An 18,126-nucleotide genomic window follows, 5' to 3' on the forward strand; every position below is an offset into this window, starting at 1 on the left:
GTAGTCCTGAGCCCATATTGTGATTTCTATTATAGTAGCATTCCTGTTTGTGATGCAGTGCCGTCTTAAGGCCCGAAGATCACGGGTATCCAGTATGGTTTTCCGGCCTTGACCCTTACGCATAGAGATTGTTCCAGATTCTCTGAATCTTAGGATGATATTATGCACTGTAGATGGTGATAACTTCAAACTCTTTGCAATTTTTCACTGAGAAACTCCTTTCTGATATTGCTCCACTATTTTTTGGCACAGCATTGGGGAAATTGGTGATCCTCTGCCCATCTTAACCTCTAAGAGACACTGCCACACTGAGAGGCTCTTTTTATACTCAATCATGTTGCCAAATGACCTAAAAAGTGAAAAATTGGTCCTCCAGCTGTTTCTAATACGTACATTTGACTTTTCTAGCTTGTTATTGCTACCTGTCCCAACTTTTTTGGAATGTGTAGCTGTCTTGAAATCCAAAATGAGTCAACATTTGGCCTGAAATTGAAAAATTTCTCACTTTCAAAATTTGATATATTATCTATATTCTATTGTAAATAAAATATAAGTTCATGAGATGTGTAAATTATTGCATTCTTTTTTAATTCACAATTTGTACAGTGTCCTAACTTTTTTGGAATCGGGTTTGTAAATTGTGAGTCTATGTGACAGGTAGACTCGCAATTTACTGCAAACCATGCTGTTTGTGAGGATGAATTAATAATGGGTTGACCGCCTTGCTACAATATTTGTTAAGTGCTTTTGAGCATCCCATATTATTTGCAAATTTATTGCTGACATTGCACGGTTTAAAGATGCTTTGTAGTGTGCAATTTAACATAATTGCCTCTAGAAGTCACCAATGGAAATATAACAAACACACACAAGAAATGCATAAATGCCAGACATGAAGTTGGTGTGGACCAATGCACATTGTCACGTTAATTTCATCGTTAGTAAATCCAAACATGAGCGTGAAATCTGGCGGATGCAAAGTTTTTTTGCATACGCAGCGTTGATACTTGAGGCCCCAGGTGGATCCAAACATCTTCCACTTAGGAATGATAGAGGCCACTGTGCTCATTGGAACTTTCAGAGCAGCAGACATTTTTCTGTAACCTCCCCAGCCTTGTGCCTCGAGACAATCCTGTCTTGAAGGTTTACAGATAATTTCTTTTACTTCATGCTTGGTTTGTGCTTTGACGTGCTGCCAACCCTGGGATCTAATATAAACAGGTTAATGCATTTTCAAATCATGTTCAATCAACTAAATTAAACACAGGTAACTACAATTAATCTGCTGAAACATCTCAAGAATGATCAGTGTAAACAGATTGTACCCGAGCTTAATTTAGAGCTTCACAGCAAAGTCTGTGAATTTTATTTATTTATTTATTTATTTTCAGGTTTTTCGCTCCCATGTGTACGTCGTGCACGTTGCACACCTCCCATTAGAAATGACAAACTGCAGTGTTTCCTCTAGGATTTTTTTTCCAGCTGTGGCGGCAGGCCTTTTACACAGATCTACCAACTACCTATGGCTCCATTTTAATTTTAAATATCGTGAGCACAGTATTACAAGTTGAGATTGCATTAATGTAATATGAGCATGTGAATCTCTTTGCTTGCACGCTAATTTCGTCTGTTTGTGCACAAAAATTCCTGCACGCCCCCTCAAATATACCCTGCTCAAGTGCAGATTTACTCATGTACTCTCAAATAAATGCTGCTGAACGAGATTTAGTGCATTTATGTAACAAGTGTGTCTCCAACATACCTTCATACCAGGCCCATGCAGAGACCATCAAAAGGGCATGTGCAGGATCAATTTTTTGAAGACCGGGCGGTGGGGATGTGTAGTTTTTGAGCGGGTACTGAAGAGCAGTGTTGCGCGCGCGTTCTGATCAGCTGTGTTGTCGCGCCCATACTGTAAAGCGGGGGAGGGGGGTTGAGCGCGCATACTCAAGATCAGTGTTGTCGTGCGCCTACTGAAGGGCGGGACGGAGGGTGTGTCGCGTCGCGTGGGCACTTTTGATCATTTTGAAAGGGCACTTTCTATCCAAGACTAAAAAGGGCATGTGCACTGCACAGGTTGAGCCCTATGTGTAAGGGTTAAACAAAGTTTAAAAGTTAAGAAAAGTTTGCACTGTTATAACTCACTTACCTTTTAAACACGTTTTGGTGCGATTTATAACCCGCTATTCAAAAAACAGCAATGACTGAATGTTTTGAAAGAGAAGCTGTAATGTAGCCATGGTGGGATGAGTTTAGGTGTAAAAGAATAAATGTAGCAGAAACCATGAACTGACACCCTAAGCTTATTGACATTGCTTCCAAGGCGTGCGCTTAGCAGCCACATTTTAACAAAACTATAGCGCTTTATACTGAAATTTTTTTATTATCGATATTGACAATGGTATTAGGTCAATAATACTGATATCGATTTTATCGCCCTGCCCTACTAACCAGCTATTATACTACCCAAAGGACCATGTGCACCCAATGATTCACCCAATGGTGGTGCCAATTAGGATGATAATGCACCAATACTTAAAGCAAGACTGCTGACAGAGTGGTTTGATGAACGTTAAAGTGAAGTTAAACAATGTCTAGCTGGCCACTGTGCAGGACTTGTATCTGTCATACCTAAGAGGAATTGATGGGTTAAAGGGGCAGATACCCAAAAATGAAAATGCAATTACTATTTACTCCCTTGTTTAAAACAGGTTTTAGGATTGGTTTTTTGTTTTTTTATTGGTAGTTGAAAGTTAGTTATATATATTAAATAACCAAAAAATAAGTGTGTGTGTGTGTTTGTTTATTTATTTATATATATATATATATATATATATATATATATATATATATATATATATATATATATATATATATATATATATATATATATATATATAAACATACACACACACACACACACACATATATATATATATATATACATATATATATATATATATATATATATATATATATATATATAAATATATATATACATACACATTCACACACACACACATATATATATATATATATATATATATATTAAGGGTGGAGCCGAACCCGAATACAGTATTCGGAAAGGCATGAATAGTGTGTTTTTACGAATACTTGATTCGAACAAATACTTGAAAAATTATTTGTATTCGGGAGCAAGAAAAGCACTATATCAAAAGGCAGCGTTTCCTCATGAGACCACAGTGCATGCCCGCGTGAGTGAGTGTGAGTGAGAGAGTGAGTGAGAGAGTGAGTGAGAGAGAGAGAGAGAGAGAGAAAGAGAAAGAGACGCGCTCAGTCAGTAGTGGGAGGGTGGGGCGGAGGTGTCTGACACAAGCTTCACAGCAACAGACAGAAGGCTCGGCTGAGCGAAAAAAATACTTCACTGCATCGCTATTTTTGTTAAATATATTTTTGTACCTTAATTGGGTTCCAAAGGCAGTTTATAAACTTGTAGCGGAGTTGAAGCGGAGTTTGTTCGGGATTCTATTACGCTGCATTTTTGAAGTTTGCAATCGGGTGCTCTCTGTTTACGCAACGTTAGCTCTGTTAGCGCGGTAATTCAGACAATAGACTGTTGACAGAGTAACGTTAACGTTTGTTTATAAAGGTTAAAACGATGCTTTTGCAGTTGTGTCGAATAGTATGCACTTATGGGAGTTATATGGTATGTCTAAATTACTGTCTTTTGCAGACAGCAAGATATATGCTATAGGCTAAGTTAACCTTAGCCTAGCTTCCCGTCACTTGTTATTAACTTGAATCTCCTCAAATACATTTGGGCACCATGAAAAAAATGAGACTGCTGCTGAGCCATTTCTTGGTCCTCCACCAGTCAAAAGAAAAAAAACCTTCAGGTTCTGTGTGGAAGCATTTTACAGTCAGTGGAGCTGCAGAGAAAACAAAGTGATACTGTATAATGTGTGCAAAAGTGAAATCAGCAGAGGCAGATATTAAACATCTGTCAACATCTTCTATCCATAATCATTCATTCATTTCTTTTCGGCTAATTCCCTTTATCAATCTGGGGTTTATCCAGCATATGTTTTACGCAGTGGCTGCCCTTCCAGCTGCTACCCAGCACTGGGAAACATCCATACACTCTCTTTCACACACATACAATAGGAACAATTTAGCTTACCCAATTCACCTGTATTGCATGTGTTTGGACTGTGGTGGAAACCGGAGCACCCGGAGGAAACCCACGCCAACATGGGGGAACCCAGTCGGGGCTCGAACCAGCAACCTTCTTGCTGTCAGGCGACAGTGGTACTCACTGTGCCACCGCGCAACCTTCTATGTAATGTATTATCACATGCACTAAAAGCATCCTTTCCTGATACTGTCTGTGAACCCCCCACAAGCATCAATCCCCTCAATCAGCACAGCTATGTTCTGCTAAATCCTCCACAAGCACCAAACCATCAACACAGCCACATTCTGCCCCAGCAAGTCAGTTTCAAACATAAAAAAAAAAAAATAAAAAAAAAATAAAACTTTGTGTCGGTTTTGTGGCTGGCAGATGACAATAGCAGGGCTGTATCTTTTAGTATTATATAGAATACTTTTGTTCTGCCAGATCTCCCAGGCAGGGTTTTATTTAGATTTATTTAGTTAATTTTAGTTTTTGGAATTCTGTCCATTGGAAAGAAGTTCTTTCAGAAGAAGAACAGTTTTTTGAAGTATTATTTGTTTTTATTCTGTCTATTCAGTGTCCTTCAACAAGAACGGTGGTGGTGGGGTTCATAATATTCACAATGGTATTTTTTTAGTTGTTGGTTTAACCATGGATGAGATAATGACTTCTATGTTATTTTCTTTTCAATGACATTTCTTGTCACATGTTCAAAAACAACAACCAATATTGCATATCTATAATTTATATAATGGGTATAATTAAACAATACTTTCACTATAACGTAAATTAGAAGTGTAATAGAAAAAATATACATTTTTGCGCCATTTTGAATTTTACTCGAATACAAATACAAATACTTTTCCCCCCTCAACAAATACAAATACAAATACAAATACCGGCTGCTCTGCACATCCCTAATATATATATATATATATATATATATATATATATATATATATATATATATATATATATATATATATATATATATATATATATAAACATACACACACACATATATATATACATACACACACACACACACACATATATATATATATATATATATATATATATATATATATATATATATATATATATATATATATATATATATATATATATATATATATAGAATGTGGCCTATACTGGCCATATACATGGTCAATAAAGCCATGTTCAAATAGTCTTTGGCTGAATGTGCTTTGTAAATGTCTCTTGACTCGTCTAGTGGTCACATGCCTAAGAAGCACAATGCTGTGCTGTGTCTAAGACAACTCAAGGTATTTCATATTGGATGAGCCCTTTCTACATGTGAATATATTGTCATTTATTATAAAACATTATAGATTGTCGAGCAGGTATTTGAACAGTGTCCTGGCTGGCCAAAATTCAGAGGAAATATGTGGCATCTTGAGCCATTTGCTTGATTTTGTGGTATATTCAGCAATTGCAGAATCACAATTTTGCTCAACACAACACCTGCTTGTTTTTCATTGTAGGTCATGCAATTTTAGGTTTTAAGTCAGTGAAGTAAGGGAATTTAAAATTTTGCTTGTAGTGGGAATCCTGTAATGTTGTTTATCTGATGTTTTTTTTTTGTAGGCAGATGTGGTATTGCTTGTCACTTGCTCCATAAGGTTAGAAAAACAATATTATTAAAAATCATAATAATAATAAAAACTTAACATTAAGTATAATTCATGCATTTTGCATTCAGATTTATGTTATTTGTTTTTTCTTACAGAGAAAAGGCAGAGCAAACGATTTGGAACAGGCTCAAACATCTCACTGCCTCCAAGAAAAGGATTCAAAAACACAAGCGTTCATTAACAATAGGTGTCCTAGGTACTGTTTTTCTCTTATTTTCATCTGTGTGAGATAAAAAAAATTGTTTTAACAAGAAAATAGTGTTTGTGGTTCAATTGGAAAGGGCAGTGCAGATGTTTATTTTGATATTCTAAGGACAAATTATAAAGCAACAAACTCAAAAAAGACATGCCATCTTTGTAACAATGAGCAATCTGCTACTGTTTAAAAATAGGTAATTTAAAAATAAGTACATAGGGGTTTAAAAGGGTGTAATAAAATCAATAATTTATTCATAAAAGAAAAAAACTTGCAGCCCAGTGTTGTTTGACAGTGACCTGTCTGTGACATTTTTGCTGCCATGGTCATAATGGCTTTAAAGTTCCATTTATGACATTTCTGTTTAGCAATTACTTAAAAAATCCTATTTAGCTAGCTGCCTTTTAACATGGACAATACTTAAAACTTTGCTGACATCTCTGTTAGAAATCTCAAGCTTGAAAACGTGGGCCCCAGCCACCTACCTTGTCTTTCCTATTTGTACATGTCTGTTTGAACTACAGACTTAAAACTATTGGAGTAGGTGTGTTGAGGGTGCAAAGAGAGGAGGCAAAAAAACAATAAAAACAGACAACAAACTCCTAAAGACAAATGTAACATTTTAATTACCCATTGAAATGCCATTTCATTTACAATATAGTCCAAATTCTTATGAATAATGCAGGAAAAACTAATGCTGTATTTGCATTCTGGCAATCTAATCACAATTCCAATTTTCACATATACCTTACATTTTGTAACATTTGATTGGTTTAATTTTTCTAAGTAACATAGTTTTCTTAAGGCCTTGTCACACTATGCCATCCGTACCGTGCCCAGGCCCGTTTCCTGGATCGTTTAAGAAGTGCGAGTGCGCAGAATCGGGCTCAAGCACGGTTCACTTGGCCAGCCCTGGCCCGGTTGGAAGAGGTGGGCCTGAGCGTGGTTCACTTGGGCTTTGTTTTACGTTTGTAGTGTGAGTGCAAAATGCGCCAAAGCCCGAAACTGAAAGCGAGACGTGACTTTTAAGGGACTGTTTTATATGGATTTATTAATCCTTCTTACTGTTCAGTGATCGCAAACTGCCGTAGCTTATTAAATACGCAAACCGTACTGCACGACAGCTGTGCGCCTTCAGCAAACCTCCTCATTCCTGCAGCACGAGGGCTTTATGAATGTTTATGAGTGCCAAAAGTGGCGGATCTGTTCGGCAAAATATCTGACTGTGTGTCACTGCATCCCTAAGGACTGTTTGCCGAAATATTTGACTGCATGTCTCTGCAAATCAAACCGACTGAAACAATATAACTAGAGAAATCTCCACTGTGCTGCTGAGTGACAGCGCTTCTCACTAAACAGCGCAGCATCGATGACTTAAACGTGCCCAGGCCCGATTGTGGTGTGAGTGCGGGCCGTTGCGGGAGACGGGAGGGGGGACAAACGTGCTTTGGCCCGGTTCGAGGCAACTGTACTTAGTGTGAGTACTGCCTTAATTTATGTCCATATCTGTATACTTGCATATCTGAGGCATTACCCAAGCTCTGCCCCTTTTATTATTTATGATAAAATTGACAAGTTTACTTACTTTTAGTAGATACAACTTAAAACTTATTGTTACGTTGTGTAGTTAACTTATTTTCTTGTATTTGTTGCTAGATAATATAAGTACTGGTAACTCAATTTAATAAGTTGAATAGAGTTCAGTCAACTTACAAATTGTAGTTATGCTTCATACACTTAACTAACTTAAAAAAAAAAACAATAAGACAAGTCGTCTTGTTCACATTACTAGATAAATGCATAGAAACTTATTGCCTTAAATTTAATAATCAAATTAGTTCATCAACTTTGTGTGGATAACTATTGCTTTGTGTAGGTAACTTGTTTGCTTGACAACAAGACTGGTAACTCAATCTTTCAACTCAAAGTTTTAAGTTGATAAAGACAGAAAATTTGACTGTTTAATTATTTGACATTGTGAAGGAAATTTGTAATGGAATGTGTACTTCAGTTATTTTTTTTACTGTACATTCACTTCACTTTTTTTCTTCAACCTGCAGTCACTAGTTTATTTTTTTCTTGTCTGGTTATTCACTATTTTGAATAATCATTCTCCTCATTCTTATCCGATCGAATTGAGCATAGAAAAATAGTATCAGACAAACCTCAAGACATAGATGCTTTATATAGGTATTTGCAGAAAGCATGTACAATGTGGAAGCATTTTAGAAAGATGCAAAATCGCTACAAGCAATGATTGAGAATCTGCTTAGACTGAGATGACTGCATGTCACTCATAAGATAAAGAATGTTTACTAAAGTCAAGGAATGTGACTGAAATTAAGGAAAATGCTTAAATAACAACTCAATACACTTCTCAATGTTACATTTTCAAGAACATGTACAAATTGTATGTATTCCATAAGTGCTTCACAAGCTTGGTTTGCAGCGCCAACCGCTAGAAATGTGTAATTGTTAATCAGGGTTAATAGTGCATAATATAAGCGTTAACATGCAGTAGTGGAATAAGTACTGACAAATCATACTCAAGTAAAACGTTTATTGAAAGTAGAGTAAAAGTGTCTGTTCTAAATACTCAAAGTATGAGTTGAATTATTTGCTATGGATTATTGTTAATAGTAATTTTAATGTGAAACATGTTTATTTACTATATGCACCCATTTAAAGATGACTGAAAGCAGGTTGAGGTTTACAAAGTGATAACTATTTAACCTAGGGGGCAAAATTCTAGCTCTGATGATATGTTGATGCTTAGATTATTCAGATTAAATCCTGACTAAGAAGCTACGAGTGTTGAGCAGTTGGCACTGCAAACCAAGCTTGTGCATAACTTTTAGGCCCCGTTTACACTAATATGTTTTTCTTTTAAAACGCAACTGGGGTCGAGAGACCTCTAAAATAAGCTAATATTATTTTTAGGCCTACAAATAATATTTTTGCAGCACAAATGAGCACAAATTGTGAGCAAACGAAAACAATAAAATCATGCACGAATATAAATATCTGATGGTCATTTCAATGGCACAAACCAGCACAAATCTAACCAATATTTTAGTTATATCTATAGATATACATAAACAACGAAAACATCGTGTTTATTTAAGGGCACAGACAGCACAAACCAATATGACACCTGTTTTGTGCGATTTAGGCCACAGTTTGACGTCGTGGCTCCCGAATTCGTTTTGATTATCTAACAATATCTAAACAATAAAAACAGACACAGTGTTTATTTTAATGGCACAAACCAGCACAAATCCAGCACAAACTAATAACACTAGTTTTGTACAATTCAGAGGAAATAATGGGGCGCAGAGTGACATCGCGGCTCCCGAAGTGTTTTGATCAGGCATCTAAACAATAAACATAGATACAGTGTTTATTTTAACAGCACAAACCGAGCAATAACGAAAGACACCAGTTTGGTGTGATTTAGACAACCTGGGGTGGAGAGTGACGCCACAGCTCCCGAAATATTTTTATTATATCTAAAAGAGGAAAACAGATACTGAGTTCGTTTTAACGGCACAAACCAGCACAAACCGAGCACTAACGAAAGACACCAGTTTGGTGTGATTTAGACAACCTGGGGTGGAGAGTGACGTAACGTCTCCCGAAATATTTTTATTATATCTAAAAGAGCAAAACAGATACCGTGTTCGTTTTAACGGCACAAACCGAGCACTAACGAAAGACACCAGTTTCGTGTGATTTAGACAACCTGGGGTGGAGAGTGACGTCACGGCTCCCGAAATATTTTTTATTATATCTAAAAGAGCAAAACAGATACCGTGTTCGTTTTAACGGCACAAACCGAGCACTAACGAAAGACACCAGATGAGTTCGTTTAACGGCACAAACCGAGCAATGCTTAATATCTCAGACCCCAAACCAGCACACACGTTCGTTTTTGCGGCACAAATCAGCACAAACGAATGGCATAGTTTTGGGGATTATTTTTTTTTATGGGGTGGCAACTTTACGGAGGTGCTTATTGGGGGTGTTTAGATCATCCCAGAGTAACCCTTGTCTCAGGAAATTAAATTTCACAGGCAAGAATGATTTTTTTTTACTCCGTTTTTAGTGATTTTAACTTAAATGTTAACAATCAATAGATATGAGCAAACCCTGAAAGCTTTTTGTGAATCTAAAAATTATAATGTCAGCTTACCTTGTATATAATATATTTTAACTTACATTTTATTATAAAATAAATTGGCAGTAATGAAAATATTTATATATATTAAACGGCAGTATTGACAAAATATTCCCACTAATTGAAGCTTTCCAAATAAAAAAATAAGAACAGTTGAGGGGAGAGTGGTAGGGATTTTCTCATTTACAAGAGAACTTTCTCTGTTTAATTTGTGATTATGGTGTGTAGCAGCTTAGCATCAGCACTGCACCAAAATCATGGCATACATAGCCATTTTCATTTTATTTAAAAAAAAAATACAATATTGTGTGTCACTTTATTTGATGGTCCGTTTGTTGAGTTTAAGTTACATTGCATCTACATGCCAACTAATTCTCATGTTATAAGTAGACTGTTAGGTTGGGGTTAGGGTTTGGCTTAGTGTAAGCTGACATGTACTTGCGAAGTTTCTTATAGTCAGTTAAATGTCTGTTGAAGGAGCAGTATCAACAGATATTAAGCAGATAGTCTACTAACTCTCAAATGGACCATTAAAATAAAGTGTTGCCTTGTATTGTTAGTAGTTTGCTAAATGCTACAGTTATTTTGAACTATATGCTAAGTGTATTACACTTTATACATTTTAGTATTTACAACCCTTTGCTAATGAACATTTTATCATACTATAATTGATCTGATAAACTACTAAATACTGAAGTATACTTTATTTTTACTTCAGTAACGTGGAATATTATAGTATAATATATACTATAATTGTAGAAATGTTGTTACCATAGCAACTATAGGATCACACAAGATAAATTCAATTTATTATAGTATGGTTCAAAAATACTATAGCATTTGCTATAAATTACTATAGTATTGTTTCATGTAGGATTAGAGCCCAAAATATTAGAACACTAGTATTTTAGTATTTCAGTTGTTTCTATCTTGTAGTATGTAGTAGTATTATGGCACAGAAACTATCACCATAAAATTATAATCAGTTAATAAATATAGGCATTATTGTATTTTATATTTAAGAAAACGGCAGCTCCTCTGCTCAGTTGCATTTGTTAATGGCACGCTGATGTCCGGTTTAAGATGGCAGCCACGTTGACATATTGGAACAACGGACCAAATCAAATCATGAGCGTCTGGCTATATGTTATATAATGTCTATGGGTCCACCTATGTACGGCAGACTCACCGTAGCCAAGCAATGATAGCTTGAAGCTTCTGATAGAATGTGCTCTCACTCCCACGGGACATGGCTCACCCTGAGTGGACAACCATTGTTTAAATATGTCACTTCCCTTCTGCCAGAGCAGACAAAGAGTTGCTCAGAGGACTTTATGCTCTGAATTTTGTCCATGTACACATGCAGCACCAGTCTAGCTCCATACAGAGGAAAGAGATGCTCTCCTCTTCTCTCAGCTGACCTGAAGTGCCAACTGGCTCAGGTGCACGAGCACTGTGTCCCTGTGCATTTTCAACTGCTTCAACATTTATAAAGATTCATGGAGACAGTGAGAGCCTGAGGAAAAAGAATTTTGTACTTTTTACTGCTTCACCGCAGTAAATTGCATACCTCTGAAATTAGGAGGCTATCGGAATAACTGAATTGCGTAGCCTAGTCTGATCTTCTGAATTACCTACCATGATGAGCTAAGCAGTGCTTTGATTCACAGTCCATTTAATGTATTTAGCGGCTCCCTGAGGTTGGGACGTCACCTTCATGTGATAATGATAATGCCGTTGTCCCGATGGAGAGGGAATCGGTGGAGGAACGATGAGAAATATTTGCCATGGCAGCTGTCAGCTTAGCAGTCTTTGGCCACAGGTAGTTGTCCTCCTTTTTGGCACTGGACTGCTCCTTCACTGGTGAGAACTCCTTGGTGAAGTCTCTGTCAGTGTCTCCGAGTAGACTAGTCTGGGATATGGGGCGCCAAGAAAGCGAACATTGTCAACACCCCTTATATTAGCCAGGTTCAGCCAAAAGTGGTGCTCCCCCAGGGTATGGGCAGCTGCTTTAGTGGTGATCAGAGCAAAGTCAGTAGCCGTTTGAAGGTTATGTATGACCCCTGGGGAAGGGACGCCCACAAGCAGTTCGGCCAGCACCTGAAAACGATGATACATGATGTCATGTAATGCAGAGACAGCCTGGCCTGCAGCAGTGTAAGCTCTGACCACGAGCAACATAAAAAACCTACATGTTTTGAATGGACAGTGATTGAACTCAGCATCATCACTGACCAAGTTCTCATGATGGATGCCCAGACATGCTACACTATGCTCATGACCATCCTCCAGTGGCAATAAACCACCACATCGAGAAATGCATGATTGAGACAACATCTTTAAAAAGATGTGTTCATCGACTGGTTTGCTCTTTTAGAGGAAACTGCTCTGATAGACTACTTTGCGGGTGCTGTGAAGCACTGAAGGAGCGGGGTGCCATGGAAGTGCCCAGGGATGGGGAAACCCAGATAACCAATCTGTACGCACCATATACCATTGAATCTCTGCATGCATGATAAGTTGTTGCTTCTGTAAAGTCTTGAATGAAGGATTGAAGCAATGTCTAACAAGCTTTCTCTCCAGACAACCCTTTACAGTCCTAATTGCAGAGTGTCTAAACCTGTAAGAGCTGCACTCCCCACATTCATATGCTTTCCATTGGTTTGTGATTGTCGTTCAATTCTAATCAGTAGTGATAGATTGAGAGGGAACCGAATTGTCACTATTATGGTTCCATAACATGGCCATCCTTCTTGACAAACCTTACTGCATATATGTTATGATTTTTTTGTAGGATGCATGGCGGAAAGACTGAAATCAGAGTTACTTGACCAGGAGAAACTGGTGGATGTACTAGCTGGGCCAGATGCATACAGAGATCTTCCTCGGTTATTGTCTCTTGCTCATGGAGGCCAGCGGGCTAGCAATGTCTTATTATCATTAGAGGAGACATATGCTGATGTCATTCCTGTCCATCAGACTCTGGAGGGGCACAGTGCCTTTGTGTAAGTAATGCTTTATTTTATGTCAGTAAATTTTGCGTATTAGTAAATGGCAGTTCATTCTGTAGTTTCAAAAGAAATGAAAGAAATTCCAAAGCTTTTTTTAAGCTTAATCTTTTAAACATTTAAAAACATTAGAACTGAAAGCAATAGTCAATATTGCAAATATCAATGGCAATAAAAAAATAATGAAGAGTAATCCTTGTCATTCAAACTCTTCAGCACAGTAGCAGTGCAATGGAGCCCTGAAATGCTATTCCACTTGAAAAAAAGTTGTAAAAAGGTTCCAAAGTCAAACTGCAAATATTAAAAAAAAAGAATGTTAACCTAGCTTTTAGAAGTTTAGTTTGAAACATCTGTTAAAGAATACACACGATTATTTGTTAACCCCAGGTATGTTATGAGTGTGAAATGTGATTATAGATAATCAGGTTTTCATTTATCCAGGCTTTATTGTGACCAAGGGTAAAATGTGTGGAAAAACCCTAGATACAGTTGAAACCAGAAGTTTACACACACACTGTTTAAAAGGCACATAAAAAAAAAATAATAATAAAAAGTCAGATGTTAATGTTACTAAACTTTTTCTCCTTTAGGTAAGTTAGGATTATCAAATTTATTTCTGTTATGCTTAATAGCAAAATAATGAGAGAGATATTTTTTGAGAAATTGTTATTACTTTTCTTTAAAGTCAAGTTTACATACAGTAAGATTATTATGTCTCTGAAAAAGCTCAGATGATGGTGTCAAGGTTTTGGAAATTTCAGATTGGCAAATTGACAACATTTGAGTTAATTGGAGGCATAACTGTAGAATGGTATTTAAGGAAAACCTCAAACACTCTGCTTCCTTTTGTGACAACATGGGAAAATCAACAAGCCAGAATCAACAAAAAAAGCCTGATTACAATTTTCTTAATTACACTGGGAAAAATTATAATTTTTGGAGACATGTCCTGTGGTCTGATGGAACTAAGGCCCTTTTTACACTAGTGCGTTTAAGTTTTAAAACAGCGTTTTAGAATGAAGACAATCCGCAAATAGTAAACGTTTAGTATGATTTACCATCAGACATTTTTAAAAAACTGGTTATGTTTCTTTTTTTAGAGTGTATGTAAACTTCTGGTTTTAATTGTAAATAATCAAGGTAAGAGGGGATTCATGATGGACTAAATAATGATTTGATCAGAGTGAACAGAAACAGGTGAAATATTCCAGTTGTTATCACTAACATGTACATGGGTGCATAAGCTAACAGGAAGAAGAAGAAGAAGAAAAAAAAAAGAGTAGCCTGAGAAAAACACAAACCCAACTTAAGACAGTAATGCCTACCTGATGACTGTCACCTGGTGCTCATGAGGAGAGTGATTTGCAGAAGTGGAAAAAGTCAATCGATATATGTGAGTGGTCCAGTGTGTCCCGGGCTGGTCCAGTTTCTATTCTCTGGCCCGTATCCCTCCCAGTCTACCAGAATCCGATGACCTTGACCACGGTGCCTAATGTCCTCTTGACCCTGTACATAGAACCATTCTTAACAAAAATAGTTGGAAGAGGGAGCAGAGAGGGAGTGATTTGAAGAATGAATGATATGTGTAATGGATAATATGTTATATACTGGGTGAACTCATTGCAGATTATTTGTTAATCTGAGTTACACAGCCATAGGATTGGGGACCTTAAAAAAGTTGTAAATTTGAGCTGCAAAGCTTGCTAAAATTACCCAACCAGAAGATCCCCTTTAAACCATTTTTGATATAGCTTTAGCTTAGAACTGCAGACTGGCCTGCTAAAAGTAAGGTAAGTTGATCTAAGCTAAAGCAGCTTGTTATCACTAATGCCCCATTCACATGGGGCATCAGCGCCAATGCTTCCCATTCACTTTCAATGGGTGATGTCAGGCGTTGCCGAACCACATTGTGAATCTGTCGGTGCCGCTTCAGTGGCATTGCTCACTGCAGAAGCTGGGAATTTCTCAAGTTTTCAAGCGCCTATGGGCGCGTCAGCCAACCAGATCGCTTTATTCAAATACACCAGCTCGGACAGTCGTCGATTGCGGACTAATCTCATTGGCTGATGCTGCTATGATGATTGCGTCAGCTTCAACTTCAGTTAATCAGGTGTAACGGGTGTCCACAAGAGTACTAGCCAACAGGAAAGAAATAGTAGGCAGATAATTAAAACATTGTGATGGTATTGGTGAGAAAAGTAGTTATAGGAGAGGTAAGAATTATGAGTCTTACTGCATGTTTAATCAGGGCTCTAGACTCAAATAATAATGCAGTGAGAAACTTTACAGATGGTAGCACCAGAATATAATGATTTCTGTTTATTTGCTCATAGGACATATTTGCATTATGGTGTTTTGCACTGACCATTATGCAATATTGTCTTTGTTTAATCTGAATTATCTGAAATCCTGAAAGCTATTAAACATTTATTTTTCTGTTTAAAAGTTGATTCTAGTCTGCTGTACTTGCATTTAACAACTATGGCTCATTTCCACTGACTGGGTCACATTTATCTGGCTTGCGTTCCCATTGCGTAAAGGGAACCAATGGTGTATGTCTGAATGTTTCAGTCAATGTCATTCTCATTACAGAAAATGTCAAAGTAAAGCAGTAATGACTGTTCACATATCATATGAGAAGCACTACTCACAAAACAGATGCTTTATACACATAAATACTTGTGTATAAATGTTCATTACTAACATTTCTATGAACATGGTTTCATTATAACTGCAGATCAATGATGGTGCAAAATAGACTACTACAACATTTGTGATTTTATATGAAGAAAAAAAAATAAATGCAATATGAACACATACAGACCCTTACATTCTCTGATATGGTACCAATTACAGAAAACACTACACACAGCTAAGGGACAATAATGGTTTTCAAGCTATACCGCGGTTTGGAAAAGTCAAGGTTTTGAAACATTTTATGTAATACCGTTCCCAAGGTATGTGTAAGATTTTTTTATTTCCTTTTTTTTTACACAACAGTATCTCCATCCAAAGATGCCATTTTAAATGGTAAAGAAATCTGTTTTTGAAACAAATGAAGACAGCAGAAGTAAAAAAAAAAAAAAAAAAAGTTTTTTTAGCCAGACTTGTAAAAAATATATATATATATATATATATATTTATACATATTTTAAAGCAGTAATCACAATACCATGATACCGAGATATTTTGATCCAAGGTTATCATACCGTCAGAATCTTATACCGGCCCATGCCTACTGACACAGCATACATTTAGTCCTTGTTTGGGTTCAAAAACAACACAAAAAATAGCCCAGTCAGTGCAAACCCGTCATGTGTATCTTTAATCGTCACCAACACAATCTTTAATTTTTCATGCGTCAGTCTTGCGTTTGTTCGTTTCTGAAAGGATCAGATATCAGAAGCACTTCAATAATCACGCGCACGTTATTAATATAAGCTCAAGAAGTTTTTTATTTCAAATATAGACGCGCGGCGAGCTCTCTGGTGAAACCGCTCACACTTTTAGACGGGCTCGTTAAACAACAACAATAGCAAATTAGCAAATTTAGTTATTTTTGGCTTTGTGGCTGTTCATCAAGACAACCAGGTCGGGACAACATCGGTCGACCATGGCTTGTTATTATATGTATATATTATTATGGTATAATGTCTTGGGTGTGTATTTAATATGTGACAGTTCCTTTGTTTTTATTCTGGCTTGTCCACGAGTGAGTGACATATCTCTGTAAACAGCTGTGAGTCTAGCTCTGCCTTTTGGTACCCTTAAGTCCTGCTAGGCACCCTTTGCAAAGGGTAACCAAAAAGTGGTATGGTACGGTTCACTATTAGGTACCTTTTGACAGTGGAAACGGCCATAAAAGCATACTGAAACTTAATGAACTGTAGCACTCAGTGGAAACAGGCCATTAAGAACTGTTGCTAAATACCATTGGATTTTATCTATTTAATTGTACAGTTAAGCAGATTCAGTTGTGCATATGGCTTTTTTTTTACACTTGTGCATGTAGCTCACCCACTACACAGCTCTTGTTTTTGCTGTTAATAATCATTAGGCTGGCTTGTGAAAGCCAGACTACTGAAATCCTTTCTAATCTTACTATAATTTTTTAATTTTTTTATCTACTTATTTATTCTTCTTCTTTTGAGACTAAATTTGCAACTTTATCTCCTCCTAGAGCTTTCAAGCTATGGCCACCAAACTTGGTCCAGACCTCCAAACTGGTCTGATTAGTATGCCATATCTTTTCCAACTGATCTGACTTTCAGTTTTCCGAAAAACATCTGACTGTCGGAAAAATCCCATAGACTTTACATTGGATCAAACCTTGTGACCTCATAATCATTTTTTTTTTTACCTGAAATTCAGTGTCTTTGACTTATTTTCTGTGAAGAACATAAATCCGAAGAAATTTTCAATGATCGCATAATGTACCTCCCCCCACGCGTTTACATTACATACAAGGTGTTCGGGTCCACTGGACTAGAGAGGAGCTTCTGATGAATATGAGCATCACATTTCTAAAAAATTAAGAGTCTGACGACTTTGAAGAAGAGAATGAGGTTGAGCACCATTTAGTAACAAAACGAAGCTGACTACCCCATCAGCAGCCAGCTCCATTACCAGCTTGTCAGCAGCCAGTTCCAGGCCCACCAGACAGTAAGAGAAGAAATGTGGACGTCAAAAAATGGTGAAATTGAATGGTCTTCTTGACCAAGAAATTTTACAACCCTGGGCCTAATGTCACCATTGATGAGCAGCTGATGCCATTTAGAGACCGCTTCCCTTTAGGCAGTATATACCATCAAAACCTGCAAATTATGGCATAAGGATCTAGGCTGCCTATGATGCCACTTCCTGATATGCTTGGAACTTTCAAGTGTACACAAAAACTTGATGGAGGAGCCCCTGAGAAAAATCAAGGGATGAGAGTTGTCCTGGACCTGACTCAG

At 37.0% G+C, this 18,126-nt stretch overlaps 1 protein-coding gene across 2 annotated transcripts in view; it reads left to right on the plus strand.

Annotated features, from left to right (window-relative positions):
* The window catches only part of cdk5rap1 (CDK5 regulatory subunit associated protein 1), a 205,607-nt gene that overhangs the window by 113,441 nt on the left and 74,040 nt on the right, over window positions 1–18,126 (plus strand). For both annotated transcript variants that reach the window (XM_087272514.1, NM_001110379.2), the window contains 3 exon segments: window positions 5,744–5,778; window positions 5,886–5,986; window positions 12,958–13,168. In XM_087272514.1, coding sequence (XP_087128640.1) covers window positions 5,744–5,778; window positions 5,886–5,986; window positions 12,958–13,168 — 347 coding nt within the window.

The sequence above is a fragment of the Danio rerio genome, chromosome 11, assembly GCF_052040795.2.
Source record: "Danio rerio strain M-AB ecotype USA chromosome 11, GRCz13ab, whole genome shotgun sequence".
Classification (NCBI taxonomy): domain Eukaryota; kingdom Metazoa; phylum Chordata; class Actinopteri; order Cypriniformes; family Danionidae; genus Danio; species Danio rerio.